The sequence below is a fragment of the Eurosta solidaginis genome, chromosome 4 (assembly GCF_040869045.1).
Source record: "Eurosta solidaginis isolate ZX-2024a chromosome 4, ASM4086904v1, whole genome shotgun sequence".
Lineage (NCBI taxonomy): Eukaryota > Metazoa > Arthropoda > Insecta > Diptera > Tephritidae > Eurosta > Eurosta solidaginis.
The window spans coordinates 72,546,106-72,565,891 of record NC_090322.1 but is presented as its reverse complement, the minus strand read 5'-3'; the positions used below and the strand labels follow the sequence as shown (position 1 = coordinate 72,565,891).

The window sequence follows — 19,786 nt, the reverse complement described above, 5'->3', positions numbered from 1 at the left end:
TAAGCATCGGCATCTGCCGTCAGGGCCCGCTGCTTTGGATGGTTTAGCATGACCGATGGCATCCTCACCCTTTTTGGCGGTGATGGTAATTGGCAGAGTTGCCAGGTTAGCCTTTTCGAGGCTAGATTTAGCCTTTTTTTTTTTTGCCTTTAGCCTCGAAATTTTGGGTTTAGCTTCGTGACTTTTTTCTAGCCTTTTTTACTCCGAATGTATTTTTAATAATTTCTAAAATAAAATAATTTCAATAGTTCCTGTGAACACCTAATACCTAATAATATGAGTTCTCTACAAAAGATTAATTCTTTTTCTGCTCAAAATTCGTTGAAAGTTTCAAAGCCAGATGTATTTTCTTACTTTGAAAAAGAGAAGTATAGTTATTCTTCAAGTCAAATAGCATTAATAGAGCTACAGTGGCGAAAACTTATAACAATACAATGGAAAAATGTACACTCCACCATGGAATTTTGGTCGGAAGTCCGAGAACATAAAAATGCATTAAACGAACCTCCTTTTTTAGAACTTGTCGAAATCATATTTAGTTTTTTAGTATTAGCACTCAGTAGCGCGGAGGTTGAAAGAATTTTTAGTGGCATCAAAATTCTGAAAACTAAATTAAGGAACAAACTAAAAATTAAAATGTTTAATGCGCTGCTTAATATTAGATGCTCGTTAAAACGCTTATCTAAATGTTGTAAGGATTTTGAAATTACCGATGATCTCATATTTATGGTAAATAGCCAAACTTTATACGCAGACTTAAGCTCTTTTGATTCTTCAGACGGGAAATATTTTATATAAATAATTAGTTTGTAATATTTTTTTATGTATATACACATATGCAATCATTTAAAGTAATTCCATATGCTAGTCAAGGAAAATGTGCCTGATATGTTTTGAAACAAGAAGTTATGTTTAAGTTATGGTTATTATAAGTTTTTATTTACAAATGTGTAAACTAAAATATAAAAAAAACAATTTAATGAATTAACCCAAAAAATTTCTGGCCGTTTTTTAGCTTCTTTTTTCTAAATTTAGCTTTTTCTAACCTTTTTTTTTTTTGCCAATCTAGCTTCTTGTTTTGTCATTACCTGGCAACACTGGTAATTGGTGACGCGCTGAATTTATGTTTATGTGCGTGTCTGTTGACCCTCCGTCTATCTTTTTCGACCGTAGAATGCATTATATATTGTCGGCAGAAAGCGCTCGCGCATTTTTTCGCATCCGACAGCACTTTATCATAGTGTACAAGAACAAGTGTGTTGAATTCTTTCTGACAGGCACTCGCTTAAGTGAGCATAACGGGAAAATCTGGGTTGCCATTGTTGTTTCAGTTGAAAACGGTCAATTAGGGTTCTGTACAAAGACGTAAAAGATTGAAACAGGGTTTAGTAGTCACAAAAGTTTTGCTCCTGTTCCACAGCATTTTAATTTTATATCATGGCGAAAAGTGTTCAGTTCAGAGTTATCGATTTTCATTAAAAGTTTAATTTATTACGGGAGGTTACTCCTTTAAGCGTGGTACGCAGATCACAAGAAAGTAAAAATTCCATATAAAAACGCTCAAGAAATGCTCAAGAAAATTCCTTGTGGTAAATTTTCTTGAAGTAGTACGCAGTTTACAAGAAATTTAGTACGATACTTTACTACTATTTTTCCATTAAATTTACATACGGCAACACCGGTTTCCGCAAGAAATATGTCAAGTGCCATATATTTCTTGAAGAAAAAAGGTAAACAACTGGAAAAATTAGGTAAGCAAATGGTTTTTTAATTTTTCCGCAATAAATAATTATTATTTTATTTCAGAAATGGAAATAAATATTGCTGCAGCACCAAAACGCAAAAAGCGCGTATTAAATTTCACGGCGGAGGAAAAACGGGCTCTGATAAGGGAAGTGAAAGAGTGGCCCAGGATATGGGATACTTCTGATCCATTGCATTGCAACAAAAATGCAATGGATCAGGCCTGGGTCCACTTAAGTAGCTCCCTTGGGAAAGAAGGTATGTTAATAAAACTTTTTGTATGTATATTTGTGGTTTGTTTACTTTAGCTCACAACTGCTAAAACTCGTCCAAAAATATCGGGAGAGGAGTAAAAAGACGCGCTTTGCATCCAGGATCATGAATCCGAAGGCGGAAATTCAAAATTTTATTTCGTTTCGGAGATATTTGGGTAATAGTCTAGTTGAGGGGTCGACTGCTAATACGCGTCAAAAAATATCGAGAGAAGTGTCAAAAGACGCGTATTAATCTCGAGAACAATAATCCGAAGGCGGAAAAATTTTGTCTCTGTCCGGAGATATTTGCAGTTGAAGTTGGCGATTTTCATGTGGTTGTTGTTGTGTTAGTACCCCCAAAATAGTTGTGCACCACCGTGGCGGTAGGTGTTCTGCGCAAAAATACTATGGATTCCACCCCCGGTTTCGGAGGTACCCGCGAGTCTTTTTTCGGTTTTTCGTTAATATCTTTTGAACGAGTGGAAATTTTTATTTTCCGCCTTCGGATTATTAATACTGATGTCAAGACGCGTCGTAGCGTATTAGCAGTCGACCCCTCAACTAGACTATTACCGATATTTGCAAACAAAATTGAAAATTTTCATGTGGTTGTTATTTTGATGATTTTGTAGTACCCACAAGAAAAACTGTGGGTAAAAGTGTGCTACGCGGATATAGTTTTGGTCTCCAAACCGGTGTTGGACCCACCCAGGGTAATTTTTTATAAGGGTGGGCGAAGGCCGCCAATGCAGAAAGGTGTTCTGCGCAAGAAAACTATTGATCCCACCCTCGGTTTCGGAGCGCTCCGGGGCCATTTTTCGGTTTTTTGGAAATAACTTTTGACAGAAATAAAATTTTGAGTTTCCCCTCTCGGAGTCGTGGTTCTGGGATCAAAACTCGTCTTTTGACACCTCTCCCGATATTTTTGGTCGGGTTTTTGCAGTTGTGAGCTAAAGTAAACAATTACCATATTTGTGTATTTTACTTTTTGGTAATTATTTACTTTAGCTCAAAACTGTTAAACCACGTTAAAATATATGGAGGAGTGTCGAAAGACGCGTTTTGTCTTTTATAAATAGGTATTTGCAAGCAAAGTTGGAAATTTTCTGTAATTTCCATTTGGTTCGTGTACGCACAAGTATTGCGTGTTCCGAAAACTGCAAGTGTGTTATTGGTACGGAAGTCAAAACGTATCTTTATATACCTCTCGCGACATTTTTGGACATGTTTTAACAATTGTGAGCAAATGCAAAGTATCACATTTAATTGTATGTGTTATTTACATTAGTGATTGGAAGCAAAGACGCGTGGACCAGCCTTCGGGAAAGCTATCGCTACCACGCCAGAGCATCCAAGCGGCGGCGCTGCGTTGGATGCGGCTATATTGGGAGTTTGCCGGGGAAATGGCATTCTTGCCAAACATTTCACAAAAACGAAGGTAATTTTGCAATCCACTTTTAATTAACTTCCCGATGACCTTCTCCCCCTCCCCACATTTTGTTTGTGTTGGGGATTGACCTCATATAACTCCTTACTGAATTTCAATGTTCTAGCATGAATATATTCAGAGTTATGTAGTACTAAATATTGATTTTGCATGGGAGGTGCCACGCCCCTTTTATATATCGATATTATTTTTAGCCTATGACCATCCTTGGAAGGTTTCTAGTGGGTTGTGCAAATTTGGTTGTGATCGGTCGATACGTTTAGGACGCAACTCGATCTATACCTACATACATACATACATAATTTGATTTTTATATATAGATAGATGTGTAAGTTAGAAGTACCTCATAAGTTTCCCCGAAATTTCAGATTTTTTTTTTTTTGTCGAGAGTGTTGAGTATTTTTTCCATATGTTTTGATTGAAAAATCCCTTTTTGTGCATGAGTTGTATGGATGAAAACAAGGCTGCACAACGAAATAAACAAATTTTTTTTTTCGACAACGAAGTCAAAAAAAATTTTTTTAAATTCGTTATGTTGGCATCAGAAACAAAATCAAAAACTTAGAATTTTTTAGTAATTTTTTGAGCGTTTTTTGTATGGAAAAACATACTCAAACTCTAAAAATCAATTTTTTTTTTACTTTGATATCAACGAAATGAAACTTTTGAATATCGAATAAAAAACGAAATATTTTTATTTTTTTTAAGAAAATAACCAACACTGTCTTCAAAAAAAGTTCTGAAAATTCGGGGCAACTTCTGAGAAACTTCTAACTTGGACATTACAAAACTGCATATTCGAAAAATTTTTTGAAATTCGGATAAAAAAATTCAAGTTTTGATAAAAAAAAGTTTTTGAAGTTTGATCCATTGTCATGAATTCTGTGTGTATACTTCAAAAATGTTAACATTGCACATGTACTCCCTTGCAGGACATTTACATCTTCATCGAATTTCAGTGAGGAATCAAACCAATCTCCCTTAGATCCCTCAGAGGACTTGAACAGCACGCAAATTAGTGACAACGATTCCCAATACGACTATGTGAGTATCGGTGCAGATGGTAATATCGACAGCAGTATTGCGCAGTTGCACCAGCATCACATTCTGCGTTGATGTCTGGCAATATGCGCAACAGCATGACGTTCTATAAATAATAAATAAACAAAATATATAAATAGACCTATTATTTTGTATTTACAGAATCCAAAGCGTTCGAAGCCGTATACGTTATCTCAAAGTCCAGATGAGAAGTGGGGGCGCTTCAAAAGAATTTTAAAAAAGCAAGAGGAGTTTTTGGAGGATCGTAAGAAATCCCCATACGCCCAGGCATTATCGACTTTTGACTGGCTGCTAAATAAGCTGCCACATTCTGTCGGAGATGACATGTGTCTTCACATAAACAGTATCCTTCTAAACAAAATCGTGGAACACAAATCCAGCCAGACCACAGAATAAATTGGTCTGTACGTCAGTGCACCACCTGTGATCACATATCGTCCTCATGAAAAATTGTTATAAATTATATTTAAGTAAGCAGGCTAGACCGCGCCGTCGAAATTATGATTCCTTATGTTGGTACGAACAAAAAATTGGTCTACAACATACACTCATTGCCAAATTAATAGGTATATAATTGATCGGTCAACTACACCTTTCAGAATAGTTAATTGAATTTCAAAATTTGTCATTTGGATTAAGAATAGTTATCTGGATTTCAGAATATGTTAATTTGATTTCGGAATAGGTAATTGGAATTCAGAATGTGTGAATTGGATTTCAGAAATCGTCAAGTGGATTTCAGAAAATACCTTTCGAACCATTTTACATTTAAATGAATTTATGAAATGCCTTGAACTTACAAATTATTTTCCAACTTTGCGTAATAAATTGTTTGATATCTGAAATCCAATTGATGCCTTCCGAAATTGAATTGTCTATTTTTGAAATCCACTTCACACATTCTGAATTTCAATTGCCTATTCTGAAATCCAATTACCTATTCTGAAATTCAGTTGACCTTTTCTGAATTCAAAATGGAAAAGATTTAGATTTGCGAATGATTCCTTTTAAGTTTTTAATTTTTTTTATAACAACATTAAATTTTTGGTTCGTACGAACATGAGGAACTATAATTTCGACGACACGGTATAAATTGCCAAATCGCCTCAGCCTAATACAGGCCCTTATTGAAAGTATACATTTAATGAATTTAATAAGCTCTTAAAGCGTCCAAATATTGAAGTCTATTAGCAAACTCTTTTGTTCATATTACCCAATATATTATTAGATAAAAAGAAATGTTATTTTATGTTTGTTATAAATTATACCCCTTATTCACAAAAAAAAAATAAAATAGGTTTATTAAGCTCTTATAATTGGAAATTTGTAAGGAAATGTCATTTTAAAAATCTTTATAAACCCTCATGATTTTTTATGTATAAGGGGGTATATTTATTTAATCCCATTATTCATATAAAATATTGAAGGTTTATAAAGCATTTTAAAATGACATTTCCATACAAATTTCCAATTATAAGAGCTTAATAAACCTATTTTATTTTTTTATGGATAAGAGGGGAAGTTTATAGGCGCTTATTGAAAGCATGCCTTTATTATTATTTATTGTATTGATTATTAATGAGCTCTCCAAGAGTAAATATTGAAGTCTGTTGGTGAAATTTATGATATATAGTGTGCGACATAAATAAAGCACCGAAATTCCTTTCAGAACATCTACATAGCTCAACAAAAGTCAAATTATAAGTTCTAGGATGTTAAGTCTCTTTTATTAAGGAAGAACATATACTCAATATAATATATAAATGTTTAGTATATCGACGGCTGAGTGGAAGATCACCTTGTTTCAAAACATTTTAAAAAAAATGCCCTTTCTCAGAAATTGTTTCAAGAACGCCTTAACTTAGAATTTTTTCCTAAAACGCCCTATTTTATAACTTAGTTCCAAAACGCCGTATCTTAGAATGAGTTTACAAAAGGTCATATTTGAACGAAAACTAAATACACTTGCAGCTGAGATAGGGCGTTTCTGAAACTCATTCTGAGATAGGACGTTCTTGAACCAAGTTTTGAAATAGGGCATTTTTGAAACAAGTTCTACAAAAAAGTTCTGAAAATTCAGATAAACTTTTTAGCCGTTCTAGCATTTAGATTATTATTTTGAAATTGATTGGGCTACAAAACTGCGTACTCAAAAATTTGCTAGACTCTGCCAAAAAAGATGCAAATTTTGATGTCCGTTTTTCAAAGTCACTGTTTGTATGTATATTTATTTTTAGTTTTTAATGTTTCTTTGTATATACATACATTGTCTGAAAGTGAAATTTATAGACTGAATAAAAGCCTTCAATTCCAATTCTATATTTAATTTTGCGATTTTATATTTTTTGTATGACTTTGGGTCCATTAAAGGAAAGTACAGCGTCCAAAACCATTTTAGAAAATAAATCTTTTTGTTGATGAATAAGTTTGGAGGACATTGCTGTGGCAGCGCCTTTTTCCAATAAAGCACGTTGTTATTCCTTTGATTGGCGCCTCTACATGTACAGCCTTGTCATATTTTGGTCATGCATAATTGTAATGCTTTACGTATAGCTTTAATGATGATATGTGCATGCACGCCTTCCTCAACATATGGCTTAACTTGTTTTAAGATTTTACCTGCTTAAAGTACTACTGAAGTGGTGCCATCGCTGACCTGATAAGATAAACATTTTTATTCTACACATTCTAATATAACAAAAAACTTACCTCAGCATCTTGAGATTTGGCGATGTCGACTAGAGTTTTACGGCTGGATGCACAATATGCAATAGTTTCATACTGCTTGCCCCATCATTTGAAATTGTGGCCTTACCACTGGTATCAACAATATGCTTGTCCATACTGCGTGGACCCAATGTAGTGCGTATAGCGTCCACAATTGATTGCGACGCATTGATGTTGGATATGAGTTGAGGTTTACCTTGAGAGCTATCGGTACCCAAACATTTTTTACACAAAAACTCATACGTACCCAATACAAGTTCAGGACATTCATATTTATCTACACGCTGTCCGGTGTGGCCCAAATGTTGGAAATATTCAGTTGGCACTGTTGAGAAAAAATATGGATCAATGAACACAAGCAAAATTTACAGATTTTTTACCATCTGTTGTTACTTTACACACAAGACTTTGGAAACGACGACCAGCATCTACAAATTGTATATATGAGTCTTGCAAAGATTACATCTAATTGCACCCAATTCACCAAAATTTATAATGGATGGCTCATATGCACCCTCAACCGTGCGTGCCATTGGTGAGACGGTAAGTGTAATGGACAAAGCTGTTGTTTTTAATAAATCAGCTGTTGTAGGTATGCAATACAAAGACGACCTGCAAAGAAGAAAGATCAATGTAATTGCCAAACAAAACATTAATTTCGATTATCGATACCTAACGTAACGTAGCGAGGAGTTACCCTAATTTTCTACCACATATTTTGTGGTCACCAATGGTGGTAATAAACCCTGTTCATTAGTAATAAAAGTAATAACGCTTATCGGATTTGGCATCTGATCGGGATCTAAACGGCGTTGGGCTTGATCATACTGTTGCGGCTGTTGATATTTACCAGTAACAGTTGCAGGTGGTTGCTAAAGAAAATAACACAAAAATAATCATCAGCAAATTTGTAAATTATTAGTTGTATTAGCATACATTATAACCAGAACGTCCGAACGTGTCCGGGTATTGGGGGTTGACCCGGCTTGGGTGGTTGACTGAGCATTGGCGTCTGTCCAGGTTGTGTTGGTGGCATCATTTGACCCATGTAACCACGTGGTGCACCTGGTTGTTGTAGAGGATAACCTGGATTTTGAGGTTGTGGTGGATAGCCCGGATTTTGTGGCATTGGCAGATAGCCATCCTGGGGAGGTTGTTGCTGCTGTTATCGTGGCATTGCATAACCCGGTTCCTGTTGTGGTATATACCTTGGCATAACTGGATGTGGTGTCATTGCCCCACCTGGTCCAGTAGATGCGGGCGGCATATCTGGAGGACCTTGTTGCTCATGGCCACCAAATGACTGGCGCATAGGGTGTTGAGGTGGCATTTGACCGGATTTTGAATGCATTAGACCAGGCTGTCGTGGCATTGGACCCAGTTGCGCTGGCATTTGCTGTTCATCTGTTTGCTGGTATGGAGATTTAACACTGCCGGCAATTGATGTTGGTGGTGTAGCTGACCAATTTGAGGACCACTCTAGAAAAATAACAACATTTATTAGACAGAAAATTATCAAAAATATATGTTTGCGAATACTTTCCCTAATAAGGAAGTGACATTCTTTGGCCCCTATTATGAGCATCTTTCGATCTTCGACTGTGGTCGAAAGAGCTGATCGAACGAATTTTCATTCGGTATTATGACGCACGTTCGATGAAGGCAAGCATTATTGTGAATGTCGATAAATTCAAAAGTTCACAATAGCACATTTCCTTCAGCTGTCAAATAAAATAAAATAAATAGACAAAAGCAGAACTAGTTATTAAATGCAAATATTGAAAATATAAGTATGACTACGACGGTATTGTGGTTTGATGATTCGTCAGATGAAGAGAAAAGCTTACTGGAGCTAGCCAGAAGTAGAAGACGCGTGAGGGATGCTTCAAATACATTGAAAATGAATTCCACCACGTAAGTGTAGCTTTCTAAATAAGTTGTTAAATTGTTGAAATTATAAGTTTTGTTTATAGATTTATTCAAAACTTCAGACTGTCCAAAGAAGCGTTCATGGACTTGTTGTCCAGTACAGATTAACTGCTTCAGCAATGCACAAGAGCCAAGCATATTCCTAATATTCTAAAATAGGCAACAGTTCTCCGATTTTGTGCTCGGGGATCCTACCAACTGAGCATTGGAAACGAAAATGCATTCGTACTTGCCCAGCCGAATGTGTCTGTGGTTCTAACAGAGGTGTTGAATGTCTTGGAAAATTTTATTTGTGAAAGATGGATAAAATTCAATTATGAGGAGGCTGAGCTACATCATACAAAGTTGCATTTCTATAATATTAGCAGAATTCCAGGGATTATTGGCTGTGTTGATGGCACAGACATTAAAATTGTTGTTCCCAAAAAAGAATTACAGAATTTATATTACAACAGAAAAGGATTCTACAGCATTAATGTTATGATTGTAAGTATACCATTTTGATATTAGTTTCAGGTTGTAAATACATAAGTTTACATTTTTATACAAATATTTTTTAGGTTTGTGACCATTCTATGACTATACGATACATAAATGCAAAATATCCGGGAGCAACACATGATTCTTGTGTGTTCAATATGTGGGCCTTGAAATCACATTTGGAACAGGCAAGAGCCCTTCACTACACACCAGAAAAAGCAATACAAATTATAAACGTGTGTGCGGCTTTGCACAATACAAATATCTGTAGAAGAGTTATCTAATGAAGATGACGACCATGATATCCCATTCGCCGAAATTGAATCCACAACCAACTCGGAAGCAGAAGAAATAAGAAACTAAATATTGCGAGTTTTGTAGATACTTCATTTTATTGAAATAAAAAATTCATATACATGTATATATATAAAAAAATATTTGGTAAATTCATTATGGTTCTTAGAAGCTAAAGATTTTCAGTTTTCATAATACAGTCTTAAATTTTATTATAAATTAGGTATAAAAAATATCACTTCAGTTTCATATGTATGTTTGAAAAAAAAAAAAATCAGGTATTGTTCAGCACTTAAAGCATACATTTGTGATGGCCTTTTTTTTCATTTGGCTTTTATACAACTCCAGCTTTTCCTGTTTCAATTTAAAAAAATCACGTTTATAATAGTACTCCAAGCTATACGTTCTCTTCGCATACTTTTCTGTCTCAAGAGCACTTTTTTTGATCTCTTCCAATGTTTTCAGCATCTCTTCTTAAACATTTTTTTGATTTGCTGTCTGCTCTTGCAATAGTTTGAGCCTATCATTTTTGCTGCACTTTTTCGATATGCTTTTCGTGGCCTCTCCTCACCAGGTGCACCACTTTGTCCACTTACTTCCAAATTCTCATCCGATTCCAAGTTTTCACTATATAATCGCTCCACAATCATATCTTCACATTCTTCATTCGCATTAGTACTAAGGCCATGCTCTTGTCCAGGTGGATCTACACTAGTCTGAAGACTTAACAAATCCGTTATAGACTCTTCTGAATGCGTAAAGATATTTAACCTGTTTGGTCCACCACCAGTTGCACGGTATTCCACTATGTTCTCCGACATTTTTGTTTTTGTGTTTGACTTCATGTCAGCCCACACCTGAGACGACAAAAATAAAGTTGTATTGTACAGAATTGACTTCTGTGGTTCTTTAGTTCACCTTAATCCACTTTTTCGTCGTTCTTACTGGTGGTCCTAAACAGTTCAGCTCCACTGTTATATCATCCCACTTTTTTGTCACCTGAACCTTTGTGCAAGTAAATTTTGCTATATGGGAATTTTTTTTCCATAACTGAAACCAGTCTTTCAAGCTGTTGTTTTGTACTCACGACCATGGACCTATATAAAATGAATTCAAATAGTTTAAAATTACTACTAGGTAGTAAAAAATTAGAACATAAATACAAAAAACTTACATTTTAAACAATTCTTTTTCTATTCGATACAGCGTCGACAACAAATTTCTATTCGCTACAAAATTCGGTACACAACGAAAATTTCGGCAGAGATGAGGTGACATAATACCAACTTCTAATTCGATTTTCGAAGTTCGATAGCCAACGAAGATCGAAGATCGAAAGATGCTCATAATAGGGGCCTTTATATTTCTTTTGTTTATGTGCTCTTCTTCTTGCTTGTTTCACTATTCACCGTAGATTTTTAAACGTCAAAATTACTTCCATACTACTATTTTTCACGCAAGAAAAAAGGCAAAATTTTTCTTGAGCAATTACTTGTGATCTGCGTACCAAGCTTTAAGTGTAAAGAGAAGAGAAAACGTAGAGTTTTTCAAATTATTGTGAAAAACTTTTTAATTTGAATTTCTGTACCCAAGTTCACTATATTTGTGTAACACAAGAATCTGGAGGTCAATTCCTTAACTATGAAAAACTGCAAAATGTACACTTATTGAAAACTCATTTGCGCACACAATTTACACTTTGAATTTAGTTGTGTTTTTATGCACAAAATTTTGAAACTAAACAAAATTTTCATTTGTCAGAAAAAATAAAGAAAAAACAGCCTAATGGCAAAAAACCCTATCGAAATGCAAACTGGCTTGTTTGTTTTCAATGAACTACGTTGTATTTTTCTTGTATTTCGTTAGTTTCTTTTAAATATAGTTCACACACTTACACCAGTACTGAAACCTTATTGGCTCCCTCGACAAAAAATATAAGAGAAAATACAAGAAAAATACATAGAAAATAAAGTAGTGTCATATAGTAGTTTGATTTGTTTGCACTTACAGCACCATTTTATTTGCAGGAGACTTTTACAGCTACTAAAATTAAGGCGAATTTACACAGACGCTTTGGTTGTGTTGCATTCATTAATTCATCTGTCGGGCGAAGTATCGAAAATTTACATAAATGCTTTGGTTGCGTGCCTACGCTTTGACAACGTCATGCGAAGAACAATGAAGCGCCGTACGTTATCTTTGCTTTGAAGCGACCAAAGCGTTTATATAATTTTTCCCTTATGTATTTTTGTAAACAGCCTTAGAAGTGAAATCTTTCCATGTTACACGTATGGCGCTTTATATTTTGACTCTAATTTAAATAAATTTTGCTTTCCGTATGTTTCCGCATTGTTGCAGGCTACAAATCTTCTAGTATTCTTATTTCCGCGGAAATATATGCAACTATTTCATCTGTAAACACTACAAAGTTTTATTGATCTATAAAATGCAACTCAGCTTGAAGTACTCTTGCGTACCAAAAATGCAACTCTAGACCTGAGATTTGCATCAGGTGAGCGAGGCTGTTTGTAGTTTTGACGTTTATTGCTTAGCTGACTCACTTGTATAGGTACACTATGCACTTTATCGCTAAAGGCGATGGAAACTTTGTCATCATTGTAAATTTTACCAAGTAGCGCAACTAACAGCTGATCGGTGAAAATTTGCACATTCACACGCACAGTTCTCGACTCAGTTTCAAAACAAAACTTTAGATTATTTAATTCAAATTTTAAAGTGAGATAATCCTTACAAATTTATGTATACAGAATATATATGGGGTTTATTATCTCACTTTAAAATTTGAATTAAATAATCTAAATTTTTTTTTGAAACTGAGTCGAGAACTGTGCGTGTGAATGTGCGAATTTTCACCGATCAGTTGTTAGTGGCGCTACTTGGTAAAATTTACAATGGTAAACAATGTTTGTCATTGTGCCTAGACGGATTCGATAGGGAATTTACGGTGCACCAAAGTTTACCTACACCGGCAGGGAGGTTACAACCGCTTAGGTGCTCCTCCCATTTCGCCCGCTTGTGTGCATCCACAAGCAATCTGATGCGTTGGTTTATATCCCTTATTTGGGGGTCGCCGGGACGGGGCTGTCTTATAAGGTCACGTTCTCTCGCTAAATTTGCGGCCTCCGGCGGAAAGTGGGGCCGAATTTCGGGAATTCTACCGGCGGAAATGAAACGAGCCGAGGCGGATTCAATGACCTTGCGGAAAGCACACTCCCCTTGGCGGGCATCAGTCGGGATAGGGAGGGCAGCAAAGCTGTTGTCTGTAAAGTTTATGAAAGTGCGTTTTTCTGTGACGATGAAGTCGGCGGAACGCTCGAGCGAAATAAGTATGGGCAGGTGGTCGGATGCCAATGTTACCATCGGCTACCAGTTGACGCAGTTTACGAGTTCTGCGCTCACGATTGAAATATCCGGCGAACTGTGACATCTTCCTATCATACGTGTGGAGGCGTCTCCGTTTATTGTGCAGAACATCGTTTCTTCTATTTGATCCGCTAACATCTCACCCCTACTGTCCACCCGCAAGTTTGAATGCCATAGATCGTGATGGGTATTGAAATCGCCTAAGATAATCCGATTGTTGCCAGTGAGTAAGGCGCTAATATTAGGGCAGTATCCACTGGGGCAACAGGTGGCAGGAGGGATGTAGATGTTGATGATTTCTAGGTTTGCATCGCCCGACCGGACAGATAATCTTTGACGTTCTAAGACACTGTCCCTGCGGTCGATGTCGGGATCAAATATATGATATTGCACAGAGTGGTGTATGATAAACGCGAGGCCGCCTCCATTTCCGCTCTCGCGATCTTTTCTGTGGACATTATACCCAGAACAGGTCTGCAGTGCATATCTTGCGGTGAGTTTAGTCTCTTGAATCGCAGCACTGCGGATGTTGTACCGCTTCATGAAATCGACTATCTTCGTGATCTTCCCAGTTAATCCATTACATTACATTACATCCATTGGCGGATTTCGCAAACATATACATTCTGTGCTGGCAAAGGGAGGTAGGGACTAATAATCTGTTTCCCTGACCTACACAATTGCTGACGGAAAAAAAAGGGGGGGGGGGGGGGGGGAGCTCGGCATTGCTCCCGACTCTACTACGGAGATTGTAGGTAGGCGCCGTGGGGCGCGAGCAACAGCGGGTACTTGTTGTGGCTTGCTGAGCAGCGGGGCTGCTGGAAGGTAGGCGGGGGGGGGGGGGGGGGGGGCGCTAAGGTGCAGACTACGGGACGTCCTAGGGTGTGAACAGCAAGGAGCCATAAAATATTTATAGAAGTTACGTGGACGTCTGGTTTTGGGATCTAGCCCAGAACAACCATCCCTTACACGAGACACACTGACAAGAGTATGACCGTCCTAAAAAGATTATTTTGCGGCAGATGCAACAAAAGCATTTCTCAGGACCGGGGTCAGGAGACGCACCCGGATTGGGTTCGATACCTTCCCGGGCCAAGGGAATATGGAGCAGTCCAGCTGCAAGGAGCTGCTGGGAGGATGACAATTTGTGGGAGGGACGCAACAAATTAAATGGGGGTACACTGAAATGGCAGTCCTTGGTCGGGAAAAATCCCGAGTCGCTGCGGTACATAGAACCGACGGCCTTGGGAACCATCTGTCGTAAAGGCGACTACAATACCACCCTCAAGGGGTTGTGTAGCGAAACCTTTTCAGGTGGCAAACGCAATATATAGCTTCCCCAAACCCGATTGTCAACCTCACCTTCGAGCGAATCGCGTTTCACTAACAGACGAGGCTCTGGCGACCCCAAGCTCCCTATGGAACTTGGGGGAGGGGGGGGGAGGCATGGCCTGAATGTTTAATGTAGCTATATAAATCGTTCCCGAGATGGTCGGGCTAGCACATAATAAAGCTGTTTCCGGAGCGTACCGGATCTGTATCCGGCAAAGGACCATGACATCGATAACACTCCCAAAGCCTTCGGGGAGTAACCTTATCGCTACAACAACAACATTAAAAAGCCTGCGTCTATAAGAACATATTTGTTGCTTACTCAACTGAATTGTATTTGCGTCGCTTATTTGCATGATCCCCATGCTAATGAAAGAGTTATGAACCCTTTTATGTGTAAAGTTAAAGAACTGACAATTTCACTTAGTTATAGATAAAAAAATTCTTATTTATTAGACAGGAAACCGATTGATTTTTTAATATTGTGCTACATAATCTTAAACGGCATTCTTGTTTAGATGTCAAAATACAATGCACTAAATATAGTAAATTAGGTAATTTTAACTCCAAATTTTCAGTTCCTTTATCGAAATTTTGAATGTATAAAATTAAAAACGTTACTAAACTGTTACCGAAAGTCACATTCCCAAGACAGGATTTAAAAAATATTTGACCATTCAATGAACTGGATGCAGTTTCAAACATTGACTTTATGACATACGAATTTATATTTCCAACTGCGATTTTTTTACATAATTTTTCCTCTAATATTTTACATTTTTTAATATTTAATCTGTTGAAGGGCTCTAAAAATATATAGCCAATTAAAGAAAAGTCAAGAAAACGAAGTATTCTATCGATTACAATATCTATATTTTTTGGTGGCAAACGGAAAACTCTATCAACCAATGATTGAATTTTGAATTGCGCAGACTCTGCGTTTGGACTCCTATTACATTCGTTATATTCATACAATCGACTAAAATCTGTTGTGAACATTTTTAAAATATTTTCAACAGCATTAACATGTTTATAGCCATCAGTGGTGCCCAAAACAGTGGCTGCCGCAGGTAGGGTGATTCCAATACCATAAAATTTTTTACAATGCTTTTTTAGAAACAATCTATGCTGAGTATATTTTTCCATCAAATCTTTTGATAAATGTGCCTTTGATGTTTCGAAATAGCTGTCGATGAACGCAGCAGACGTAAGTAGAGTTTCAACGTGTTTATATTTTAGAGGACCAAAATATTCTGTATCAAGCCAACTTAATATCTTAAAACAATCGGATGAGAAATCCTGACTAGTCGATAGAATAGCCTCCTTTATCCAAGTGTCCATTTTGCAGCCTGTAAATAAAGGAAATTATAACAACTAGAGCTGGATTTCGATTCGATTTTTAATCGATTTAATCGATCTTTTTTCGAAGAATGTAGGATCGATTTTTTTTTAGAATCGTTCTATTTTTTTAGCTTTCGAAGTTTTGATAATCTTAAGGGCCCATTACAGATACTTTGCATAGACTTGACTTGACTTGGCGTAAACTTGATAACTTAACCAGCATTATACTCCACTTAGCGCATACAATCTGGCAACATAATCAATAAATGTCAATTTGTATGACAAAATGTCAAAATCAAATGGAAACAAACAAATGGCATCTCAAAATGTAAACGTCACCTAGAACTTACATAGAAAATCTAAATTCAACAGACTTCTAAGTCAAGTTGTGTAGCTAAGTTTTGAGTAATCAGTAACATGCAATGTTCATTTAACTGAACTGTAAGTGACAGTTCTTAAGTCAAGTCAAGTCTATGCTAAGTAACAGTAAATGGCCTTAACAGTTATCACAAATCACTCACACAAGATTGCGCATTGCGCATGTAAACAAAATATCAGCTGTTTTTTATGGGCCATTTTGTACGTCATTTTCCTTTAGCTCTTGTTTTTTTTTCTCTCTTTCTTTCTTTCGCTGAAGCAGTCAAGTGTGACGTAGATGCGCATACCCAGCGGGCTAGGGGGTCAGAATATACCCGCGGTAGGTATGCCTGTCATAAGAGGCGACTAAAATACCAGATTCAAGGGGCTGTGTAGCGCAACCTACAGCTTCTCCAAACCCAATTGACAACCTCACCTATCCGCGGCGAATCCTGTTTCACTAACAGACGAGGCTCTGGCGACCCCAAGATCCTCATGGAACTTGAGGGTGGGGAGGGAGGGATGGCCTGAAGGTTTAATGTGGCCATATAAATCGTTCCCGAGATGGTCGCGCTAGCACCTTAATGGTGCTGTGTTACCGGAGCGTGCCGGATCTGTATCCGGCAAAGGACCATCACATCGATAACACTTCCCAAAGCCTTCGGGGAGCAACCTTATCGTTACAACAACAACAACGTAGATGCGCAGAACGAAGCATTTTTGGACTCGTGAATGCGCAATCTTCTGTGTGTGATTTGTGTACAGTTATAGTAGGTACAATTTAACATTGAGGCCCCTATTATGAGACAAATTCGATCTTCGACTGTTGTCGAAAGAGCTGGGCCCAAATTACGTATTCCGTGAAATGAATACTCGTCTCTTAAAAGTACTTATTTGGTATTACGTGATACGTGAACGAATAGCTGCTATCGAAATTCGGTATTATGTGTTCAGTGAACGTATATAACAAATCGTAAACGTCAAAGAATTTCATACGATAGCTAAAAGACGTTGGAGTGCATTTAAAATTTGGTGTGGTTTGAAAATAAACGAATTAGTTAATAAGTTGCCACGTTTTAAATTTGTTTTTAAAAAAGTAAAGTGATCTTAATACAACTAAAAACGAAAATTTCAAGATTAATTATGTAAGTAAATAAATAACAAAATAGTTAAAAGTATTTATAATATAAAATATTGGTATTCCCAAAGGACGCATCTAAATAAGCTGAATTATAGGCAAAAGGAGATAATGGGAGAGTTTATGCAGCAGCATCCCAGCCTGGCTAAAAACGTGATACTTAATTGTGCCCAAGGAAAGGCGACATCTCAACGATTGTCGGAGGATCTATCAAAAAAAACTAAACGCTGTAGGCCCACCTATGAAGGATGCAAAAATGTTGAGAAAGGAAAATCAAACAACCGATCGGAACCTCATCTGTTGGTATAATTCCCCCTATTGCGAGTGTCGATCGGAATAGAATCGACAATTTGTCGATTCCATTTTTTGCATATAATAGTATTACTATACAAATTAATCGCCAAATCTTGGACCATTATAAATAGTTATTTTATACAAGAGAGATTTTGCTATTTTTTCAACTTCTCGATGTATATAACATAATTTGTATACATTATAAAGGTAATCGATTATCGCTCAGCGACACTCGCAATAGGGGGGAATATGTAATTCTTTGATATTTATAATTCGTAGGCATATTCTGACCAAAAATACCAAGCAAAACGAAAACTAACTTTTAACCGGAGCTCAAAGTCTCGGACTGGTGGTGGACCTTACGAGGAGAAATTCATAACATCAGCGGAGGAAAACTTAATTGAAGCAAGCGGGTTAGAAGCGACGGTTGAGGATCTGCAAACAGTGCAAACCTGGGGCAACATATCGAAGGGTTCTTCCCAACACCTTCTTGAATCTCCAAACGAGGTAAGCAAAGACTTTGACACCATTGAGTATTTGCAGGAGGAGATACCTTCAATTGAAATTGATGTAGACAACAACCCAACAACTTCGACAAGGAAGATCAAATTTAATGATTATTATATTGAAGAATATAATGCCCCGTCCACTTCGAAGAGGAGGCGAAAAGTTGTTGAGGATCCAAAACTAACAGTTTTGGAGCAAAATTTAAAATCGGCAAATGAGGCAAAGCTCAATATGGATGAGAAGATTGGCAGACTCGTGGAGATTCAAGAGAGGGTGTTGCAAATCCAGGAGCGGGGGCTTCAAATAAGGTAAGAAAAACACAAACGTGTTTGTGCCCTGAACGATTTCGAAATCGAATTTAGGAAGCGGGACTTAAATCCATTTTCCGATTCCGAATAAAGGAATCAAATTTTGTACGCCTGTTTTCACACAAATAGCGACAGTAATTTTTATCATATTTAATTTATACATTTTTTTTATATACATAACTAGCCTACCCGGCAAACGTTGTCTTACCCAAAAATTGGTTTTCCTACATTTAAAAAGTGAGCCCCATATCCCCTCTTCACTCAATCCCATTCTCTTCTACTATATTTTTCTTCTTATTCTTCTCCATACCTTATTAAATTTATCTCTCTCCCATTCTAAAACGAGCCCCCACTCCTACATCTACTCAAACTCCCAGTCCCTCTCAATATCCCACTTCCATAACCATTCCTATTCTCATATCCACTCCAGCTCCCATCACAATCCCATTCTCCCACCTCAATCTCTTCATATATGGAATTCCCATACAAAATATTGAATACCTGTTTGAAATTATTGCGGGAATGTAGCGAATTAAAATTTTTCATAATAGGGGGCGTGACACCGCCCATAATTCCAAGGCTGTACAAAGTTTGTCGGGTCAGCTAGCTCATAATATTTTTATTATATATCCAACAAGCAAAGTAAAATTTATAAAAAGTTTTCTCAAACAAACGCTAAGCTTGCAAAACGATGATTTTTTGTTTACAAATTGTTTAGAATTAAGCGTGAAATAATCGAAACGGCTCGCTGCTTTTAAGCAGAAAGTTTGTTATAAATGGTTTACCAAAATTTTTATAAATGATAATTTTTATTTCAATCATTTCAGAAAATATTAACAAATACATATGGGTATATACATATGAACTAATTCTGAATTTCGTGCATACATTAAATGAAGAATGGCTGCGGTTCTAATAGGATGTAGAAGAATCCTGAAAAAGGTTTGAATGCAGCAATTCCCTCACATCAATAAACGTTTATGAAAATAATTTCAAATTTTCCAAGTTGAAGAAATAGTTTTCTCGTCTTTTTTTGTAAACATTTACAATTTACTTTCACAGCTAAATTATTTATTAACATTTGCTCTCAAAGCTTATAAAATGTTTTCTGAAAAAAAAAAAAATATATATATATATATTTAATACTGAAAAAGTTTATATAACGTTTAACGCAACAAGTTTAATTAAG

The 19,786-nt window shown here is 36.6% G+C and overlaps 2 protein-coding genes and 1 long non-coding RNA gene across 4 annotated transcripts; 1 reads left to right on the top strand and 2 right to left on the bottom strand.

The window, feature by feature from the left end:
* Positions 1-1,810: 1,810 nt before the first annotated feature.
* Positions 1,811-5,893, top strand: LOC137248006 (uncharacterized). The gene is made up of 4 exons (XR_010951999.1): positions 1,811-2,001; positions 3,286-3,435; positions 4,377-4,488; positions 4,648-5,893. It is a non-coding gene; the product is annotated as an uncharacterized lncRNA (long non-coding RNA).
* Positions 5,894-6,692: 799 nt separating this feature from the next.
* Positions 6,693-8,825, bottom strand: LOC137248005 (protein transport protein Sec24C-like). 2 transcript variants are annotated; one of them, XR_010951998.1, is made up of 7 exons: positions 8,170-8,825; positions 7,906-8,105; positions 7,718-7,845; positions 7,614-7,661; positions 7,481-7,558; positions 7,216-7,350; positions 6,693-7,162 (listed from the first exon to the last, which is right to left on the bottom strand). XR_010951998.1 is itself a non-coding variant. In XM_067778903.1 (6 exons), the coding sequence occupies exons 3-5, from the start codon at positions 7,764-7,766 to the stop codon at positions 7,245-7,247; spliced, it is 411 nt and encodes a 136-aa protein (XP_067635004.1). In that variant the 5' UTR covers positions 7,767-7,845; positions 7,906-8,105; positions 8,170-8,825; the 3' UTR covers positions 6,693-7,162; positions 7,216-7,244. The 2 variants fall into 2 exon arrangements, 1 of the variants encoding a protein (XP_067635004.1); XM_067778903.1 differs by having other exon boundaries at positions 7,216-7,558.
* A 6,125-nt stretch (positions 8,826-14,950) lies between these two features.
* Positions 14,951-16,017, bottom strand: LOC137248004 (uncharacterized). The gene has a single exon (XM_067778902.1). The coding sequence runs from the start codon at positions 15,991-15,993 to the stop codon at positions 15,076-15,078; it is 918 nt and encodes a 305-aa protein (XP_067635003.1). The 5' UTR covers positions 15,994-16,017; the 3' UTR covers positions 14,951-15,075.
* Between the last annotated feature and the right edge of the window lie 3,769 nt (positions 16,018-19,786).

Bases quoted from the DNA above. Each gene is read 5' to 3' on its own strand.
- LOC137248004 (XM_067778902.1), bottom strand. From the start codon at position 15,993: ATGGACACTTGGATAAAGGAGGCTATTCTATCGACTAGTCAGGATTTC.
- LOC137248005 (XM_067778903.1), bottom strand. From the start codon at position 7,766: ATGGCACGCACGGTTGAGGGTGCATATGAGCCATCCATTATAAATTTT. The intron at 7,662-7,717 runs GTGAATTGGGTG...TACAATTTGTAG, and splicing joins GCCATCCATTATAAATTTTG to ATGCTGGTCGTCGTTTCCAA. The intron at 7,559-7,613 runs GTAAAAAATCTG...TTTTCTCAACAG, and splicing joins GTGTAAAGTAACAACAGATG to TGCCAACTGAATATTTCCAA.